We start from the raw sequence: 19,464 nt of genomic DNA, 5'->3' as shown, positions 1-19,464 counted from the left end.
AATGTTCATCTCCTCCACACATAGCCCCTGTGAGGGGAACCATACTAGTATGCAGAATGAAGGCTGTGTGTGCTATGAGAGGCTCAAAAGCATAGGTGTATTTAGTCATACTGAACAGATAAGGATAGATCCAAGAGCTTGTTAGTGAATCTGCATCTCTGGAGATTCTGATTCAGGGACCAGAAATCTGTAGTTTCAAAACCTCTCCAAGTGGTTCTGATGTAGAGTTAGGTGGGAAAACAACCATAAGATGTGTGGAGGTTCCACATTCTACCCCAGACTTGCTGCACACTGTATTGAAACCTGTGACTTAAAGGCTTAAAATAAGCACAATCTCAGATAAGTTGAAGGCCTTTGGTTTCCATCAAAGCAAACTCCACAAACTTGTCAATCTCTGTCAATCGCAAGGGTATCTCAAAATCTCTGGCCTCTTAGTTAAGGGTTTTCAAATTAAGCATAGCGTAGGCCCAATAGAAGAATCCTAGCACAGCAGGTGTTTCTTGTGTGCCTCCTGGGCACACAAGTGTCTAGGCACTGGGGATATGGCGGACAAGACTGACAAGTTATCCATTTTAGCAGTGGTTGTATTTCAGTGGGAAGAATCAGAGAAGAAACAAGCATGCAAATAAATCAATTAGATAATGCTGATTGTGGCATAATTACTGTGAAGAAAGTAAAGGATGATAGTGGAGGGAGTTTGCTCCTTTGTACAGGATGGTCAGGAAAGACCTTACTGAGCATGTGATGTGTATGTGAGACCTTATGGATGAAAGGAAGGCAGCCTATGAAAATTAGAGGAAGAAAATACCTCCATTTTTTCCATTATGTTTTATTTTGAGTTACTGTTTTGTTGGGCTTTGAATTTTTCTGTGATTATGTATGCATGTCATTTTCCTTTACTGAACATTATGATAGGTGGTCTTTCCATAGAAGACCTATGGCTATTCTAAGGTAAAGTTAGTGACAGTGTGATGATACGTGTAACTAGATTTCAGGGTATTTTGTTTTCCATGCAGAGTTTACAGCAATTACTCTTTTCTATTTTATATCATCAAGCCAAAATCCAATTATTGCAGTGATATTGTAAATCATTGAGATTATCTCTTATCACAAAGTTATTATAGACCAGGAAGAAGAGATTAATTTTGTTTTTGTAAAACTAAATTCATGATAATGTACTTCTGTACTTAAGCAAAAGAAAAAATATCCTCATAATGTTTGCATTGTCTAGAGACATTTTTTTTTTCGTTCTGGCTGCCAGATTATGCTTCAGTTGTATGTTAGTTGCTATAATTGCTTAATGCCTAACCCGCAGTTTACAACCTAAATTAATGTCTTGGTATCTATGCCATTTACATATACAGAGGTAAAAATCAATTATCCTTGAATCTTCAGACATGGCCAGGAATTAAAATGGAAGGGTAAAAAAGATACAAGAAGCTAGAAGGGGGAGAGAAAGGAAGAAGATGCTTTAGAATGTCTCCAGAATGCCTTCCACTCTTTATTCCCCCCACCTCCAAGCACCAGAATTCTATTCTGTCTGGGACCTTGACATTTTAAATACAGCCATTTTGAAATGCTATTTTGATACAGCATTTGTTAAATTCTTATTAGACTCCAGAAACTCTTCTAAGCCTGTTACGATATTAACACATTTAATTCTTACAATAGCCTAATAAGGTAAGGTACCAGTATCACCCGCACTTTATAGATAAATACATTTGAAGCTCAGAGAAGTTGAATAAATTGTCCAAGTTCACTCAGATAGTAAGTAATACAGCAAGGGTTGGAGCCTTGGTAGTGTGGATCCAGAGGCTAGGCCTTTAAACAATACCCCACACCGCCTCTAATGCCTTTGATTAACCATTTTGTCTTGGGGATGTTTTAATAACAGCCTAAAATATGACTGTTAAACTTGCCATAGAAATTCCAAATAATGTCTGAAGCCTATGTCTTAGCCCTCACTTGGCTTCCTGTTTTCCCTGAGCTTTACTTACAAATGTTTGACCCTCACCTCTCTGTTAGGCAGCAAGGAGAGGGAGAGAGCCAGTAGCAAGACATGGGCTATACAGAGTGTCAGCGTCACACCCATTGACATGTGAAGGGCTGCATAAAATTAGTTGCAAGGAAATGTCTTGCTTCATAATTTGTTTCCTTGAAGTTCCTTCCTTCAACTTCCAAACCTAATGGAGAGCACGTGAAGGCATGGTTTCCAGCCATATATTTTCTGTTTTATAATTTTTGGTTTGAAACATGTCATATGTATGACAGATATAAAGTTTCCTACAATTTGAGAGGAAGTGGTGCTTGTGATAAGTAATCCATACCAACTATAATTTCAATAGATACATAGGTAGAAGAGTAATTATATTATTACTTGTTAGCTAATAAGCTTTATCCTTGCCTATTTAAAAATTTGGTAACAAAAATGTGCTAATTAAGTTTTTAAGATGGATATTTTTAAAATTATTATGCTCGTATCTTATTTTATATACACACATATATAAAATATATAAAAGTTTTAAGAAGTGTTTTACTATTTATGTTAGTTTTTACAGCTCCAAAGATAGCTGTGGAAGTCCCCAGAGCAGGTACTGGCATCCATGCCTGGCAATGCTTGGACCATCCCATCCAGTGTTCTCTATTTATTTCCCCTTGATTTAGATATCACATATGATTACAAGAAAGCACATATGTCTCTCATAAACCAACTTCTTAATGCCTCAGAATATGGATTTATTTGCTCAGCTCTAAGAATAAAAAAAAATTTATAAACTATGTTTTAAAACATTTTTTCAAAAATGGAAGAATATGTTTCTGGTGTTTCTACTGTGTATGTCATGCTCAAGAGACGGAAGAAGCTATATGATTGGAGTCTACCAAAGGGATGCATTAGTAGTTAAAGCTCCTCATTATTTACAGCCATTTTGTTAGTATTTAAGATTACCAAGTGCAGACATTCTAAATGGAATCCACCTGTACCTGCTTCATGCTTATAGTCCTGTGGGTTCTTAGTAGCTAATTCTTGACAGTAGACAGGAATTTATATCATGTAACATTTTTATTTCATTGTTTTGTAATTATTTTATCATTGAACCCACTTAACTCTTTTTTTCTATGATCTTTTGTCAAGTAAGGAAATAAAATTTAAAACATTTTAATAACTTGCATGTAATTGCAGGATATAATGTGTTAAGATCTACTTTTGGCCCCCTGATTTCTTATTCACGAATGCGTTCATTCTGTGTACCTGTTAGTGTTGCAGAAGCAGCCATATCATGTTCACCATTCAAGCACAAAATTTTAAAAATATTACACAATATATATACACATACACACATATATAGTAGTATAAATATATAAAAATATCAAAGATACCATAATGTGGTGGCTGACAGGAAAAGCTTTGGATCAGGTGAATCTGAATTTAAGCCCTGGGTCATTTATTTTTAGGAGTGACCCTACGAAGCCACATAACCTCTCTAAGCTATATTATTTCATTATCTGTATAATAGAGATAAAAATATTATTTTTAGAGTTCTGAAAGTAGAAATGAAATAAGTATTAAATAAGTGAGTTTTTAAAAGAGACAAAATAGCTCTTCCAAGAAAGTTGGTTTAAAAGAGAAAGTGAGACTGTTAAGAAATACCAATTCCCAGTAATTTTTTTGTACTATGTTTCACAGCTTTTAATACTTGTAGTTCTTTTCACTTTAACATTTTGTAAAAATGCTCCTTTATAATTTAGCTTAATTGGAGGATTTTTTTTTTCCTTTCTTAGTGGTATGTAAACTAATGATGTGTCTTACAATGGATTACATTCTAGATTCAGTGAAATGCAGGTTTTATGATACATATCTACATTTCTTTCTCTTCAGGAGGCAGTAATATGTAGTGGCCATGTATTCAGACCTCAGTTGTACATAGATTATGCCAAATTCCTGAACCATTCTCTGGTATCATCTTTTACCTGCAAAATGAAAACATATCTCATGGCATTTTTAGGGTTAAATTAAAAAATGTGTGTAAACATCCTGGCAGCGTCTCATAAAGAATTTTTAAGTGCACAATGATAGCCATTATTGTTATTATTCTCTTCATTTTTTTTAAGTTAATCTATATACTAGTGGATTCAGACATTAGAGCCAAGTTTGCCACTAATTAAATTTGGAAACTTGAGCAAAATACTTAGCTTTTCTGTCTTATTTCTTGTTCTGCAAAATAATGTTTTGGCCCAGATAAACTTGAAATTAATTCTGGCTCTAAAATTTTGTAATTGTATTATTTAATTCAAAGTCCTAACATAATATAACCATAAAATGAATTTTGTTTCTTTCAGTTTGTGGGGACATTCATGGACAATTCTTTGACTTGATGAAGCTCTTTGAAGTCGGGGGATCTCCTGCCAACACTCGCTACCTCTTCTTAGGGGACTATGTTGACAGAGGGTACTTCAGTATCGAAGTAAGTCTACATCATTTCTTCTTTGCTGTTCAGTTATGGATCAACAGTATCTCAAAAAAATAAAAGCAATAAATGTTATTGCCTTATGGAAACCTCTAACAATGAAATTTAATTCACTTAATTCATAGGATATTACATATTCTATTTTCAGTTGATTCCCATGTGTTTTTTGTTTGTTTTTGAGATGGAGTCTCGCTCTATCGCCCAGGCTGGAGTGCAGTGGCGTGATCTCTGCTAGTGAGCAGAACCTCTGCCTCCTGGGTTCAAGCCATTTTCCTGCCTCAGCCTCCTGAGTAGCTGGGATTACAGGCGCCCACCACCACACCCAGTTAATTTTTGTGTTTTTAGTAGAGATGGAGTTTCACCATGTTGGCCAGGCTAATCTCAAACTCCTGACCTCAGATGATCCGCCCACCTTGGCCTCCCAAAGTGCTGGGATTACAGGCGTGAGCCACCATGCCCGGCTTGATTCCCATATTTTTTAATAGAGATGCCAAAAAATGGTAAATAGTAAGATTTTGCCTTTTGTACATTTTATGTATTTGCAAATTTTCAAAAATTACGTTTTGCTTTACAATAAATAATTCCATTTTCCATTGAAAGAACTAATCAATGTTGATCAAATAAGCAGGAATGTATTTGCATGTTTATGCCTTATAATTGTGAGACAGTAACTTACCTTTGTAAATTGATAGCAAACTGCATGTGTCTCTGTCTGTGGTTGTGTATGTGTGAGTACACTTACAGCTGCTATATTTTGTCTTTTTTGGCACCTGTCATCTAACTAGGGTAATTTGTCAAACTCATTAATTAAAACAAAACAGATAACCTTTGAGTAGAGGTTCTTCCACAGCCTCCCATCTGCATCTGCTTTAAGTAAGTAAAACTACATTCAAAATAAAGGCAGAGACCTTGTTTTATTCATATCTTTGTTCTTCCTGATGCCTAACATGGTGTGTTAATAAATAATTTATTGAAAGAAATGGTTTGAAATTGAATAAGTTTTAAAGAATCAGACCTCATGTATAGTAGCTGACATGGGCTGTCAAAAGAGATCGTTAAAAAGGAAAATGATTATTCTTAATTAAAGAGAGAAATCAACATTATTGTCTCACACCAACATCATATATTCATAATAATCATAGAAAAGCATTCTATATTTCAAAATTTTTATTACAGTGTTTTATTTACTAAAGAGCTATTTAAGGTTGAAAAGCATGTCATCCTTAAACAGCTTTTGTTTATAAAATTATATCAGTTTTATTTTTCAGTTATTTAATTCACCTTTAGTTACTGACTACACGCAGACACAGAAAAGTTTATGTGGACATATATGTATTTCTACCAGCATAATAATCCCGTCTGCATTTAAAGATCACAGATTTCTTAATTAATCCTGGTGATGATGAGGGAAGAAGGAGTGGTGATGGCATATAAATCCTAAAAGAGAAGATAAATTCTTGGTATTTCCTTCATTTGATAAACAAGTATGGTCAAGCATATAAAATGTATATGCACTATGAATAGGACTGTGAGGAATTTAAAGAAATGTAACATACATTCTTGCTCTCTAGAAACCTAAATCTACGTTGCAAAACAGAACCATAAAAATCTGTATAGAATCAGAAGCCTGGAATAGGTGATTATCCAGAGGTCAGTTATTTAAATGGATTATTAAAACCTTGTGATAAAGGAGATACAAAATAATAAGTGTGATTGGATTAGAGAAAAGTGAGAGAATATTGAGAGCACACATGTTTGGGGAAGACTGAATCAAAGAACAAGTAAGATTTAGCTGGGAAGGAAATTAAAGTGAGCAAAAGTACAGAGGAAGAAATTAGTGAACTCTGCTAACCTTGTTTTTTTGTTCTTGGGGCCAGCCTGATCAGCTTAACTGATGGAAAAGCAATTGAGTACTAATTTTGTAAGACCTTTATATCAAATTAGGACTGGTGTCTGCCAGGATTAACAACAAGAAAACAAAACCCCTACATAATGGTGGTTTGGACAAGATAGATGTTTTTCTGTGTGTAAAAGCCCATAGACAGCAAGCCAAGACTGGTGTGGCACAGCGTGGTGCCAGGGCCTAGGCTCCATCTGCTTTCTTGCTCTGATTTTCATGGCCTCATTCCAAAGACAAACTAGTGACCCAAGATGGCTACATCAGCTTCAACCGTCATTTCTCCACATAATATTCAACAAGGAGGAAAGGGAGAAAGAGAAGGGTATATCTTCTTGTTTAAGGATGTTTCCCAGAAATGGCTCAATTCCTTCAGCTTGTATCCCTTGAGCCACAATTTGCTGATATAGCCATAGGTGATTTTGTATGTGGCCAGGATTAAGGAAGACTGTCATAGGCAATAAACAGCAATGGGAGGATGAGGATTTCTGCTCTTCTCCTTGAATTAGGGTTATATAGAATGTTTTTTCTTTTTCTTTCTTTCTTTCTTTCTTTCTTTCTTTCTTTCTTTTCTTTCTTTCTTTCTTTCTTTTCTTTCTTTTTTTAATTTAATTTTATTATTATTATACTTTAAGTTTTAGGGTACATGTGCACAATGTGCAGGTTAGTTACGTATGTATACATGTGCCATGCTGATGTGCTGCACCCATTAACTCGTCATTTAGCATTAGGTATATCTCCTAATGCTATCCCTCTCCCCTCCCCCCACCCCACAACAGTCCCCAGAGTGTGATGTTCCCCTTCCTGTGTCCATGTGTTCTCATTGTTCAATTCCCACTTATGAGTGAGAATATACGGTGGGTCTCCCTCTGTCACTCAGGCTACAATGCAGTAGCACAGTCATAGCTCACTGTAGCTTCAATCTCTGCAGTGGCACAGTCATAGCTCTCACTGCAGCTTCAATCTACCTGTCTCAAGTGATCCTCCCGCCTCAGCCTCCCAAGTAGCTGGGACTACAGGCACACACCACCATGTCCAGTTAATTTTTATTTTTAGTAGAGACAGGGTCTTACGAAGTTGCCCAGGCTGGTCTCCATCTCCTTAGCTCCAGCAATTCTCCCACCCTGGTCTCCGAAGTGCTCATATTACAAAGTGTGCAAACCTGTAATCTGGCCTGGGTTATGTAGAATCTAAGTGAATATTTAAAAAATTATTTTAGTAACTCTTAAATTCCTCTTGTTCATTTAACATTTGTAGCACTCCTAATTAAGTTTTTCAGGATGAATGAAATAGGCATCCTACTTTCCTTGAAGCTTGCATTCTAAGTGAGGAAATCCCAATACTATCATGTTGGAGTGATTATTTTTGTCAGTCAAATGATGTTGTGCTACGTTGGAAATTTTTTTTTATTGTAACATTTGTGATTTTTCACAACTTCCTATCTTTCCAAAGGTCATCAAAGGTCACAACACTTGCTTATTAATTTTATAATAAAGTACGATACTACATCATGTGTGGCTTGAGTAACAGCTGGCATAGTTGGACTTTTCCTTCTTTGTGCCACCAACTCCATCTTTGGATAATATTCTTTAATTTTATTGTTCTTTATTTACCTTTGTGTTTTTTTTTTTTTTCTTGAAGAGTGCAGGCTTCTGAATCTCTGTCCTCAAACCACCTGAAATTTTCTAAACTTTTTCTAATTAGAGCATTTTAGAATGCTTTTTTTTTTTTTTTTTTTTAAGTAAAGATGTTGCTGGGTGTGGTGGCTCAGCCTGTAATCCTAGCACTTTGGGAGTCTGAGGCAAATGGATCACGAGGTCAAGAGATCCAGACCATCCTGGCCAACATGGTGAAACTCCATCTTTACTAAAAATACAAAAGTTAGCTGGGCATGGTGGCATGCGCCTGTAGTCCCAGCTACTCGGGAGGCTGAGGCAGGAGAATCGCTTGAACCCAGGAGGCGGAGGTTGCAGTGAGCCGAGATCATACCACTGCACTCCGGCCTAGCAACAGAGCAAGACTCCATCTTAAAAAAAAAAAAAAAAAAAAAAAAGGAAAAAAAAGAAAAAAAGACGTCAAGAAGCAGTAATCACTAATTTGTTCCTCAGCAGATTTTTTTAAAGTCTACAATTAATCTAGATATTTGAACTATGAAATTTGCTATGTTTTGTTTAGTATGCTCCTTTTGAAATTCAAGCAAAGGATCAAACTGGATGTTGGTGACATATGAAGTGTAGGAATTATGGGGCATTTAAAAGTTCTAAAATGCATGTATTGGAGTCCTCATCTTCAAAAACAGCTCTTTAATTAAACTTCAAGAGTCTGGACTACAACCCAGGGACTTGCCACATACATACAAAAATGACAAAATGACTCATATGTGAAATGTTCCATTTTGATTAGACTGTGACCTTTGAGAGGCTTTGGAATGGCTCATTGATATCGTATGTAAAATAGCATGGACATTTATATAAAATGTACCTACTGAAAATACTTTAAGGATTTTTTATTGTGGATTAAGGAAACTGACATTGTTAGCATGTTGTAAATGCTATTGTTTCAGTGATTTGAATGACCTCATTTATTCTTGACAGTTTTGGAAGGAACGTGTAAATATGTTCCTTTTATGAGTGCAGGAACTGAGGCTCAGGGATCACACGTGGTAAATGGCAGTGCTGAGGTTCAAAGCCTGTGTTCTTCCACTAACCCCAGGCCTTTGCCATAGTATATTCATTACATGTACCACAAAGCACCACGAAAAAAAAAAAAAACAGTAATGCAGAAACTGGTACACACTATAATATTCACCCATGCATGAACAAACATGTACACACAGCCTTCTCCCTATCTATATAATCTGAAGATCAAAGCATTAAATACAAAATGTTCTCTGTGAGTATGATACTGTTGGTTTAAGAAAAATCCTAAAATAAGAGCTCAGTTTTCCAGCGTATATTATCCTAACAGGCTAATTCATCTCAATAATTCACAGCTCCACTGCGGGTATTCTCCTTTGGCTATCCTCTGGGCAAAGGGGAGCACTTCAGTTTAATTTTTACCAAGTCAGCTTTGAAGGATAATTTCAGATTTCAAACAGTCTCTGCTGGGTATATTTATAAGCACTAGGTAATGTGCTCTGGGCAGTACATAGAGCTCATTTTATGCATTACCCCCACCCCAGTCTTCTCCTTTTGCCAAAATTAGAAATCATTTCCCACAAAGTTAGCCCAAATAAGACAAGCAAGCTTTTGAGTAGTGATGAAAGAGGTAATTTTGTTTTGAGTAATAATTTGTCTTACACCAAATACTGCGCTTGCTGATGATTGCATTACACTACCTAATCTCTTTGATCAAGCATATGTGTATGTATAGGTCTGTGGCTGAGTGTGTTTTTCTGAGAACACAAGGAAAAACTTAGAATTGCAAACAGAGGCACGCACAGCTGTTTCCTTCTATTCACTTCCTCAAACTCCCTTTCTAGCCATTTTGCACTTCGCTGCCTTGAGCTGGCTTCTCAACTTAGATCCAGATCTCAACTCCAGGCCTCAAGCAAGTTTAAGTGTGAAGAGTTGTTGTGTTTATTAGCTGTGAATTCGTAGACCAGAATGAACCACAGCAAACCAGACAGTGTTCCATGCTTCTGCCTGAGAATAACAAGCAAGTGGCACAACAAGAGATGTTAGGTGACAGGGTAATGCCACAGACATGAGGAAGAAATTGCCTGGCTGTCTCCCTGTAGCCAGTCATCTATATAGTGCATTGCTCTTCCACTGCTGCCTGTCTACATGCTTGTCAGACCAGGAAGTGATGTCTTAGAGGAGCTACATTTGACATTTCAGGAGTTTGGATCTTTTCCCAACTCATGCAAATCCTTTACTTAGTTGTCTGATGATTGAGAGGCAGCACTTTTGATTGGAATGTTTCACAGCACGAGCAGTTACTTTAAAGAGCTGATTAATATATACCTAAAGCTGTCCATTTTCTTTTTTACTCCTTTGCTTCCTCTTTTACATCCTTCTTTACTTCTCTATGCAACTTTCAAGACTACTTATCATTAAAAGCGTAAATCACAAAGTAAATCATTGCACTATTATTATCAGTGAACCAATTAATGAAGAAAATTATATTCTTAGTGCTGCTTCATTGTGGAAGATAGGAGAAAATTAAACAAGAGAAAGCTATGTCTGTGGCAAAAAATTAATTTTAAAAAGAGGATGCTCCATCTTTCATATTGAGTAACCTAAACTAACCTTAAAGTGTAAATATTTGTTTAATTAAGAGCCAGAATAGAAAGACAATAGGGGTCCAGTTGAAGTGATTAGCACACCTCATTTACATCTCACCATGCAGAAAAGGCCGGTGTAACACAGCCCTTTGTTTCTACCTTAACCAATTAATTCACTGAAAATTTGATTCAAATTAGCCATCTGATACCACATAGACAAAAATAAACAATTAACTAATTGTATTTCACTGCTTTCGTGGATTGTGATTTTTTTTTTACAAGAGACTTCCCTTTTTTAAAAAACTATCAGGTTATGATTTGCTGAAGATCTTCAGTTCTTCAGAATGTTAGAGCTTTAGATGGTAAAATAGTTGCCGGCAAGACAGTGTTGTACTTGGCAGCTCTCTCCCACCAGATGTTGAGGGAGAATGCTGGCAGGGCTCCACCTCCAGTCCACCCTTGCCCTTTCATTTACCATGCCACTTCTTCCATATTGGCTGCATTTGTGGTTTTAGTCAATGTTTGGGAAGATATTTTATTCTTGTCACAGGGGAGAAGGAAATAAAATGTGAAAAGAAGACTTATTTTTAGGGTATTTTGAGCCAATAATTTAGAAATTGAGTTATATTCTCTCTCTCTCTCTCTGTCTCTCTCTCTCTCTGCCTTCTATTTCTCATTCTCTCTCCCTATTTCTCTCCCCTCCCTCCCTCCCTCCCTTCCTTCCTTCCTTCCTTCCTTTCTCTGTCTCCCTCCCTCCTTTCTTTCCTTCTTCATTTACAGAAAAGGAACTAATATTTCCTCAGCTCCTGTTATATACTAGGTACTTTACATCCATTAAATAATCAGGGATATTAAATGTATGTTGCATCATTTAAAAGGTGTAAATATATAGGATAGAAATATTTAGCATCATGCATTTATATATCCCGCTTTGAGGTTTCAGTTATGAAAGAACTATGGTAATTAAGACTGGAGGGGATAAAGCCACATGCTAATGTCAGAAAAAGGTCTTTAACAGACAGCAAAAAAAGAAAATGTGGGTCCTAGAATGTGATTCCTCTAGTGTTATTTGAGTGGGGTTACAAAGTTGCAGTTTAGATTTTAATTGGAGAGGTAGAGCTGTGCCTTAAAACAAATTGTTACAGGCAAAACTAATCTAAAGAAGTCAGAATTATAATGACATTTCCAAAAGAATATTGACTGAGAGGAGGCTGAAAGGAGCCATCTGAATGCTGAAATGTAACTGGATCTGGGTAGTGGTTTCATGGGATTTGTGTAAAAATTAATTAATCTGTGATTTGAGTTATGGACGTTTCACTGGATATATTATACTTTTCTTAAAGAAAAAAAAAACTTTAAAAAAGTAGCCTAAGTGCCTTCAGAACATGTATTCTCTCCCCCAGCATATAAATGAAATATATTCAAAATAGCAATTTCAATATACAAATATATTTTTAAAGGAGTTTTCATATCCATTCATATTCCAAACTAGACATCCTAAATTAACAACCAATTTGGAAAAATACATATATTACTTTCAGATTAAGGTACAGCCTTAGACATTTTAAATTGGGGAAAATCCTCCCATTGACATTAATAATAGTTTATGAATATCTTCTCTGAAATGTGAGACAAGCTTGAGTAATACAAACTCTTTTTATTGAAACAGTAAGTACAGCTATAAAACCCGATCCGTAGCAGAGACTCATTAAGCTACCGGACTACTCACTGAGGTAACAGGAAACTTTACATACATCAACAGATCATGATGCTTTAAGGATCGCTTGTACAGGCCATTTGGTCAACTTTTCAGGCATATTAATATCATTAGTCACATGAACTTCAGCTAATAACTGTAATCAGAAAGTGGTAATTAGAAACTTAATTAAAGTAACATATATAATTTAATGTCAACCTATTGTTTACTTCAATCATAATTACATAGAGATAATATCTTGCTTGAACAACAAAATAATAAACATTTGTTCTGATAATTAGTATTTTCTCCAAAAGTTGGGCTGTATAGTCAAACATAATTAGTTCTCACTCATTTCATAAATTATCATATAAGCTAAGAGAGATGATTACTCTTTACAAGTAGTACTACAAATAAATTGTCAGCAGCTTTTCCCTGTAGATATTATCCAGGATATCTACTGTATTGGAAAGCCAATTATTAATGTATAAATCTCATTGATTTTGATTTCAGATTTTAGTAACCAGAATTAGACTTGTCTCAATATTTTTGTAGTTTTTATATCTTCTTAGCTTCACTTTGGGAATACAGGTTTTATGAGGATAAAAGGGCATACTTGTTTTTCAAAGCATGATTTTCTGTTCCCTATGGATTCTTAACAAATGTCAGTTGACGATAACAAATTACTGATGTTAATACCTGAGTGTTCCAGTTGACTTGGTGCTCATTCCAGGAAGGCTGTGTCAAATGTAGATGTATTCCCAACTTGGTGAATGCATGATTGACCATCATTTTTACAGACTGCAATGCCCAAGTAACTAAGTTGAGAATATTGAGGTATATCAAATGTATCCTGTAGCTTTTAGTACAATATGATTAATGATTAATAAGTAAAAGTCACTTCTCTTTATAAAGCTAATTATTTTTAAAAATCAGGTAACAAAAATGGAAAAATTGGAAAGATAAAGTACAACAAAATGAGGAGGCAAAATTGACAAGCTCAGCCTAACTTGAACTGCGTCTCTATTTTCTATAACTTTTCCCCATCTCCAGCTCCCTGCCTTCTTCTCTCCCAACATCTTGTCTTTTCTGTCAGTGTCTTTGGTATATAAATCTTAAGTTTTTGATTTATGTATATACTTAATTAAATTGAAGGTCAGGGACTCTCACTACACATACCAGTATTTCTTCTCATCCTTTTACACCAGTATATTTTTATTTCTAGTACATTTTAGTTAAGTTTCTTCCCTTCCATTTTTTCTTTAACTCCCACTCTCCTCAGGCCACATAATTCTCCTTCTGTTGACCATATGTAATCCATTGTTTTCTTGTGGTATATGATCCTCAGTGCGTGTATGTATGTTTTAGGTGTAGATGGACCTTGGCTTTTTACCAAAGTAATGTTTCCTGTTTGATTGTCAATATCTTCTCTACTAAGCTCCAGCCTTTTGGGGGACTTTTGGTCATGGTAATACATTTTATTCATGTCTTTATGATATGTGAGCAATGAAATGCATAAGTATTAAGGAAAAATATTTATTTTTATATTATTTTTATTTTTCTTAGTGTGTGCTGTATTTGTGGGCCTTGAAAATTCTTTACCCCAAAACACTGTTTTTACTTCGTGGAAATCATGAATGTAGACATCTAACAGAGTATTTCACATTTAAACAAGAATGTAAGTATACTTCAGCCTCCTTCCTTTAACACTATATGTGCTAAACAGTAATTTTAATCAATAATAAGATACATACAATATAATCCATTGCCTAAAGTCAAAGGCTTAAAGTGACACTCTTTCATATTATCCTATATTTCTTTCTAAGCATGGACATTTATGAGAATTCAGAATTTCTTTTTAAATTAGAACTTCTTTATAAAGTGATTGAAGAATTTGAATTAAGATTTGATATAATTTATCCTAAGAAACAAGTGATTTAGGTATACTACTGTTTGGAACAATAATTCTACTAATTAATCTCACAATACTCAAGAAACGCAAATGGAGGGCAAATTCAACCCTATGCCTCTGTTTTGGACCCAATAAATGAATACTAGCTTCTAGTGAACCTTATAAAACTGAAGATGATGTCATTCTTTAGACATAGACACTAGGAGTGTGGAGTGCTTTTTTCAATTTATTTTTCCTCCTTACAATTTTTCTTAGTATTCTCTGAATCTTACAAAGGTATAAAACCTTACATTTTTGTTTTATATATAAATACAGTTAAATGGAAGAGCAGGGAATCTCTCTATACGTATCAATATTTTTCTCTTTCATTTAGTCTTATATTCAATGGAGCATAAAGATTTCTCCTCTTAAAACATTAGATATAAGTCATGGGAAAAGCAGTGTGCAGTAAGATAGAAACAGCTTTAGAAAATGTCTTGCCATCTGCTTTTCTACAAAATCATTAAGGAATATCAAGCAGCTTTATGGCTGTTTTTCTATTGGTCTTCCAGTTGTTCATGTACATTTTTTTGGTGAGACATCTGCAGATAAATAGCCAGAATGTATATAAAAATTCTCTTGCTATACAAAAAGTTATGAAAATTATTAAGTATGAATTAATGAATGACAAAAACAGGAAATACTAGATATAAAAGATTAATATGTTACTTTCAAAAAATCTTAATTTTGTTTTGGAATTTTGCAGTATGTGCCTTTATGTTAATAATATGGTCCTAGCAAGAAAACTCAAAAAACTAAAACTATTTCAGTGAAATGATCCTGCCTATAAATCATAAGTATTTTTTTATCACTTCTAAAAGGTAAAATAAAGTATTCAGAACGCGTATATGACGCCTGTATGGATGCCTTTGACTGCCTTCCCCTGGCTGCCCTGATGAACCAACAGTTCCTGTGTGTACATGGTGGTTTGTCTCCAGAGATTAACACTTTAGATGATATCAGAAAAGTAAGTTTTGTTATTTTCCAAGTCTAATCATTTTGTGCGCTACAGTAATAAATAGAAGACATTAATTACCCTGCCTTTATCACTGACTTTATCCTTTTGAGTTCAAATAATTTAAAGTGGTCATGAATCTCTCCTTTGTGTTAAATTTTTATCTAGAAAGAGAGATATGTTTATACTTGGAAGAAGTTTTATCTCTACAACCTCAGGGTTGGTCTTACCATCTGACATGTGTCTTTGGAAATATAAAATATTTGACCTCTAAAAAAAATATGCCTTATCATTTCCATTTGGCTTTTTTCAAACAATCCGTTGTATATTCATAATCTATTATGCTAGAAATGTTGCTTTGCCCTTGGGAAAATATCATAACATAACCATTAAACTGTGCTCATTTTATGGTTTTGTAAAAATCTATTTGTTACAGCTTGAAACTTTTAAGTAGCAATCTAACAAGGACAATGATAATATTTTATTAATTTTATTGAGTGGCTAGGTGAAAAACTGGACTTTTTAAGAAGTATTTGTAAGAAGTTTTTAAGAAGTACTCCAGTTTAGCATTGGCTATTAACGGTTGTTTAAACCAGCAAAAAGATGAGTTACATTGAATGTGGAAGTGGATTATGTCTCTTTCTTGAGTAAATCTAATAACATGGGATAGTTTTACGTAGTACAATAGACAATCTTTTATTTCTTTGGTTATGTTTCTAACTCTGATGATTGCAACGATTTAAGGGAAAAAATAGAGAGTAATAAAAAATCGCAGTGTATTTTTCTTGGTGCCAAAATCGGACCAAAGAGAGAAAGTGATGTAAATGTTTTCTTAAGTCATTTTAAAATAATATTACTTGGAATTATTTTAAAGTATGATAATTTCTTCACATTAATATTTATAACATATGTTATTGAAAATTTGTGCCCACCATTAAGCTTTCTGTCTAGGAATTCTGAGCCCAATTTTTTCTGGAGGAATTATAAACTGTTGAAAACTGTATTTGTCTTCTTTCCTCTACTTTTAGAGACCTAAGAAAATACACTTGTACTCATCCCATAGAACAGAGGGGTGGAAATAATTCTAACCTTTTATTATTATTCTCACCAGTAATTTTAGCAAGAATAAATTGGTCACATTGTTCTAAATTACTGTATTTGAACTATAAAGATTGGAATTTTGCTGAGATTTCTTCTAAAGATACATACTACTCAGTATATATTTAAGCCTAATGTATGATAGGTAGACTTTGGCTTCAAATAAGTGATGCACTAATCTCAAGGTGTACAGAATTTATTTCTTAAGTTATAGGTTCACTTAAGAATAACCATGGGCACAGTTCAAATTCTAGATCTTGCTTATCATTAGGGACATTCATACAAAGACTCCCTTGGTGTCACTTGTTTGATTGATTGCCATTTAATTGTTTTTTTCCATTTCTTCTGAGTTTGGAAACTTGATTGCTAAGTCTGAGAAGTCTATATGCTGAACAACATTTCCAAGTTAATTCTATCAGCTGCCATAAGTTATTAAATTAGTAAACAGTGTTTTCCCATTGTGTTCAGTGGAGAAGGAAAGCAAATATTTTATCTATTCATGTATCCATGTATCATATTAACCTGATAACCACTTACTGAAATAGGTTTGGAAAATGAAAAAGGTCAAATTTCAAATAAGTATAGTAGTTTCTGTTAGCAAATGATGGGCATGAAAGACATGCATTTATGTTTTATTCTCTTGCCTTGATCAAATTTCATGGCCTTGGATGGAAGATGAGAAACTTACTAACTGTCCTCCTTAAAAGGGGGATTAGTGAAAACTTCACTCAAAATAGTGTTTTCATTATTTGAACAAAACTGATAAACTGAATAGAGTTCTGTACTGTAGAGAATAAATAGAAAGGATAGGGCTATTGTACTATTTTGTTTAAGACGCAATCACCAGCAAAAGGGTTGTAAACCTCTACTACAAAATGAATAACCATTTTCATATAGCTCTTATTTGTAGTGTTTCTTTAATACTTTTGTTAATGAAACTCATGGTTTTGAGGAAATACTTTAGTGAATTATGAATGTATTTGCATACCATAAGTCTCTACTACCATGAACTCAATATTCTTTTAAAGTTCATTAGTTTTTAGAGAAAAATTATTTTCAGGTAAAATAAAACATTCAAGTTCTTCCTATCATTGAGGTTCAAGTGTTCAAGTATGAAAATAATGTGTTTACTTTCCTATTGGAAAGAAAATGCATGCTTTTTATTTTAAAATTCAAGCGAAAGAACAATAAATAAACCTTGTTTCCTGCTCTGTGTCTTTGTGTCCATTTTTGCAAGACACTATTTCACACTTCTATAGAGCATAGAGCATTGGTCTTTGCTCTATATTTAAAGTACAGTAGAGATGTGATGCTGGTTCAGTATAAACTTGTTTCTTTCTGGGCCAAGCGCGGTGCCTCACGCCTGTAATCCCAGCACTTTGGGAGGCCGAGGCAAGTGGATCATGAGGTCAGGAGTTCGAGACCGGCTTGACCAACATGTTGAAACCCCATCTCTACTGAAAATACAAAAATTAGCCAGGCATGGTGGCATGCGCCTGTAATCCCAGCTACTCAGGAGTCTGAGGCAGGAGAATTTCTTGAACCCGGGAGGTGGAGGTTGCTGTGAGCCGAGATCATGCCACTGCACTCAAGCCTGGGTGACAGAGGGAGACTCCGTGTCAAAAACAAAAATGTTTCTTTCTGCATGAATGTAACCAGCTCATTCTGTAATCGGATGGATTTTTTTTAAATAAATAAACTTCACATCATAAATTAAGTAGATTTTTTAAAATATCACCTAATATCCCTAGGACTTACTTCCCAGGATATTTTAGATATTATATTAAATTTTCATACATATCATTAAGTTCTGCACATGGCCAGAAAATGATTTTTACGTTTTTATTGTGCCATATATCAAGTGTTTTTGTGTTTGTTTATTTTTACTGTCAATTATATTAACTTTTAGAATGCACTGTATACTTTTTCCAGAATAAATGTTATATTCTGGTAGCTTTGCAGACCTTTAGTTGGGGATTCATATTAATCAGAAACTTTCCCCTCCTCTACTGTCCTACCCTTAATAAGTTTTTGTTTTTCAGAAAGAAGTTCTGCATTTTTAGGGACAAGTATTAATTTTCTTGAATGTATTGTTCCAAAAGCATAAATTATTTAAATCCCTTAAACAAGTTTAAGTTTGCAATGCATATTTTGTGGCTAACATAATGGTTGAAATATAGTCTTGTTTTACTGAAGTTTTTCATTGGGTATTGAAAATGTAAAATATTGCCTCATTCTCTGTAGATACTAATAAAAAGTAGTGTGCAACAAAACCATTACTTACATCTTGTATGTCCCAGAAAAAAAAGACAATTTGATTAGTTGTCAGCAAAATATGTTCACTTGTCTTCATTGGATTTTTAAAAAATATTAATATGAAGAATATCAATTCTTAATAGATTTTCGTAGCTATTGTATGCTTTTATTCAAGAGCCTTTATAATATCTGCTGATTCACCAAAGATCCTTTAACTGCAGTTAAATCAGGATAAACTAAAGTGTTTAAAATTGATCATGATATGTTATTTCCAGTGATTATATTTCTAATATGCCTTCTAAACGCACCTTTTAAAATTGAAATGTGACTTCACTAAACACTTATAGCTGGAAAATGGATTTCATATAAAGGCTTCAGGTAAAATTATAAAGCTTAGAACTGTGAACTGAAGAATGACCCTCTAAAGTTGAGTTTATTTTAATGCTTATCATTACTTATATTTGTGCCCACTAAGATCAACTACAGGAGGCTTGTAGTTTATCATTAGAAACCTAGATAGCCCATAAGGAAGTAGTATCCAAAATATCATATAGCAAGTGGCTACTTTTAAAGTAAAAGCCATCTTTTCTCAAAATCATGTTCTTAAATATAAAAAAAAAAAATAACATAAGCATGAAAACTAGGAGTTGTTTTCCATCCAAACTTCTAAATCATAGTTTAATAGAGGCAGTAATAGGAATTTTCCCAAAGAAAGTAATTCTCAATAAATGAAACAAGGGTAGAGTCATAATAACTGGTCATGAAAAAAACACTTGGATAGATTAAGTAAGGAGAGAAGGATCAAATGCAGAATAGGAGAAACGAGAAACTGTGAAATCTAGAGATAATGGAGGCAAGAGGGAGGTAAAGGGTTAAATGAAGATAGATACTAAATGATCTCATCAGAAGGAAGCTGGGAA

General features: G+C 34.4%; 1 protein-coding gene across 6 annotated transcripts in view; it reads left to right on the top strand.

Moving 5' to 3' along the window:
• The window catches only part of PPP3CA (protein phosphatase 3 catalytic subunit alpha), a 332,878-nt gene that overhangs the window by 242,630 nt on the left and 70,784 nt on the right, over nt 1-19,464 (top strand). For all 6 annotated transcript variants that reach the window (XM_054484215.2, XM_054484214.2, XM_054484217.2 and 3 more), the window contains 3 exons: nt 4,339-4,463; nt 13,851-13,962; nt 15,057-15,202. In XM_054484215.2, coding sequence (XP_054340190.1) covers nt 4,339-4,463; nt 13,851-13,962; nt 15,057-15,202 — 383 coding nt within the window. The remainder of the gene's footprint in view (nt 1-4,338; nt 4,464-13,850; nt 13,963-15,056; nt 15,203-19,464) is intronic.

This window comes from Pongo pygmaeus, chromosome 3 (assembly GCF_028885625.2).
Source record: "Pongo pygmaeus isolate AG05252 chromosome 3, NHGRI_mPonPyg2-v2.0_pri, whole genome shotgun sequence".
In the NCBI taxonomy this organism is placed as follows: Eukaryota; Metazoa; Chordata; class Mammalia; order Primates; family Hominidae; genus Pongo; species Pongo pygmaeus.
Note: the sequence above shows the minus strand (reverse complement) of the source record. Positions and strands in the feature narration are given on the sequence as shown.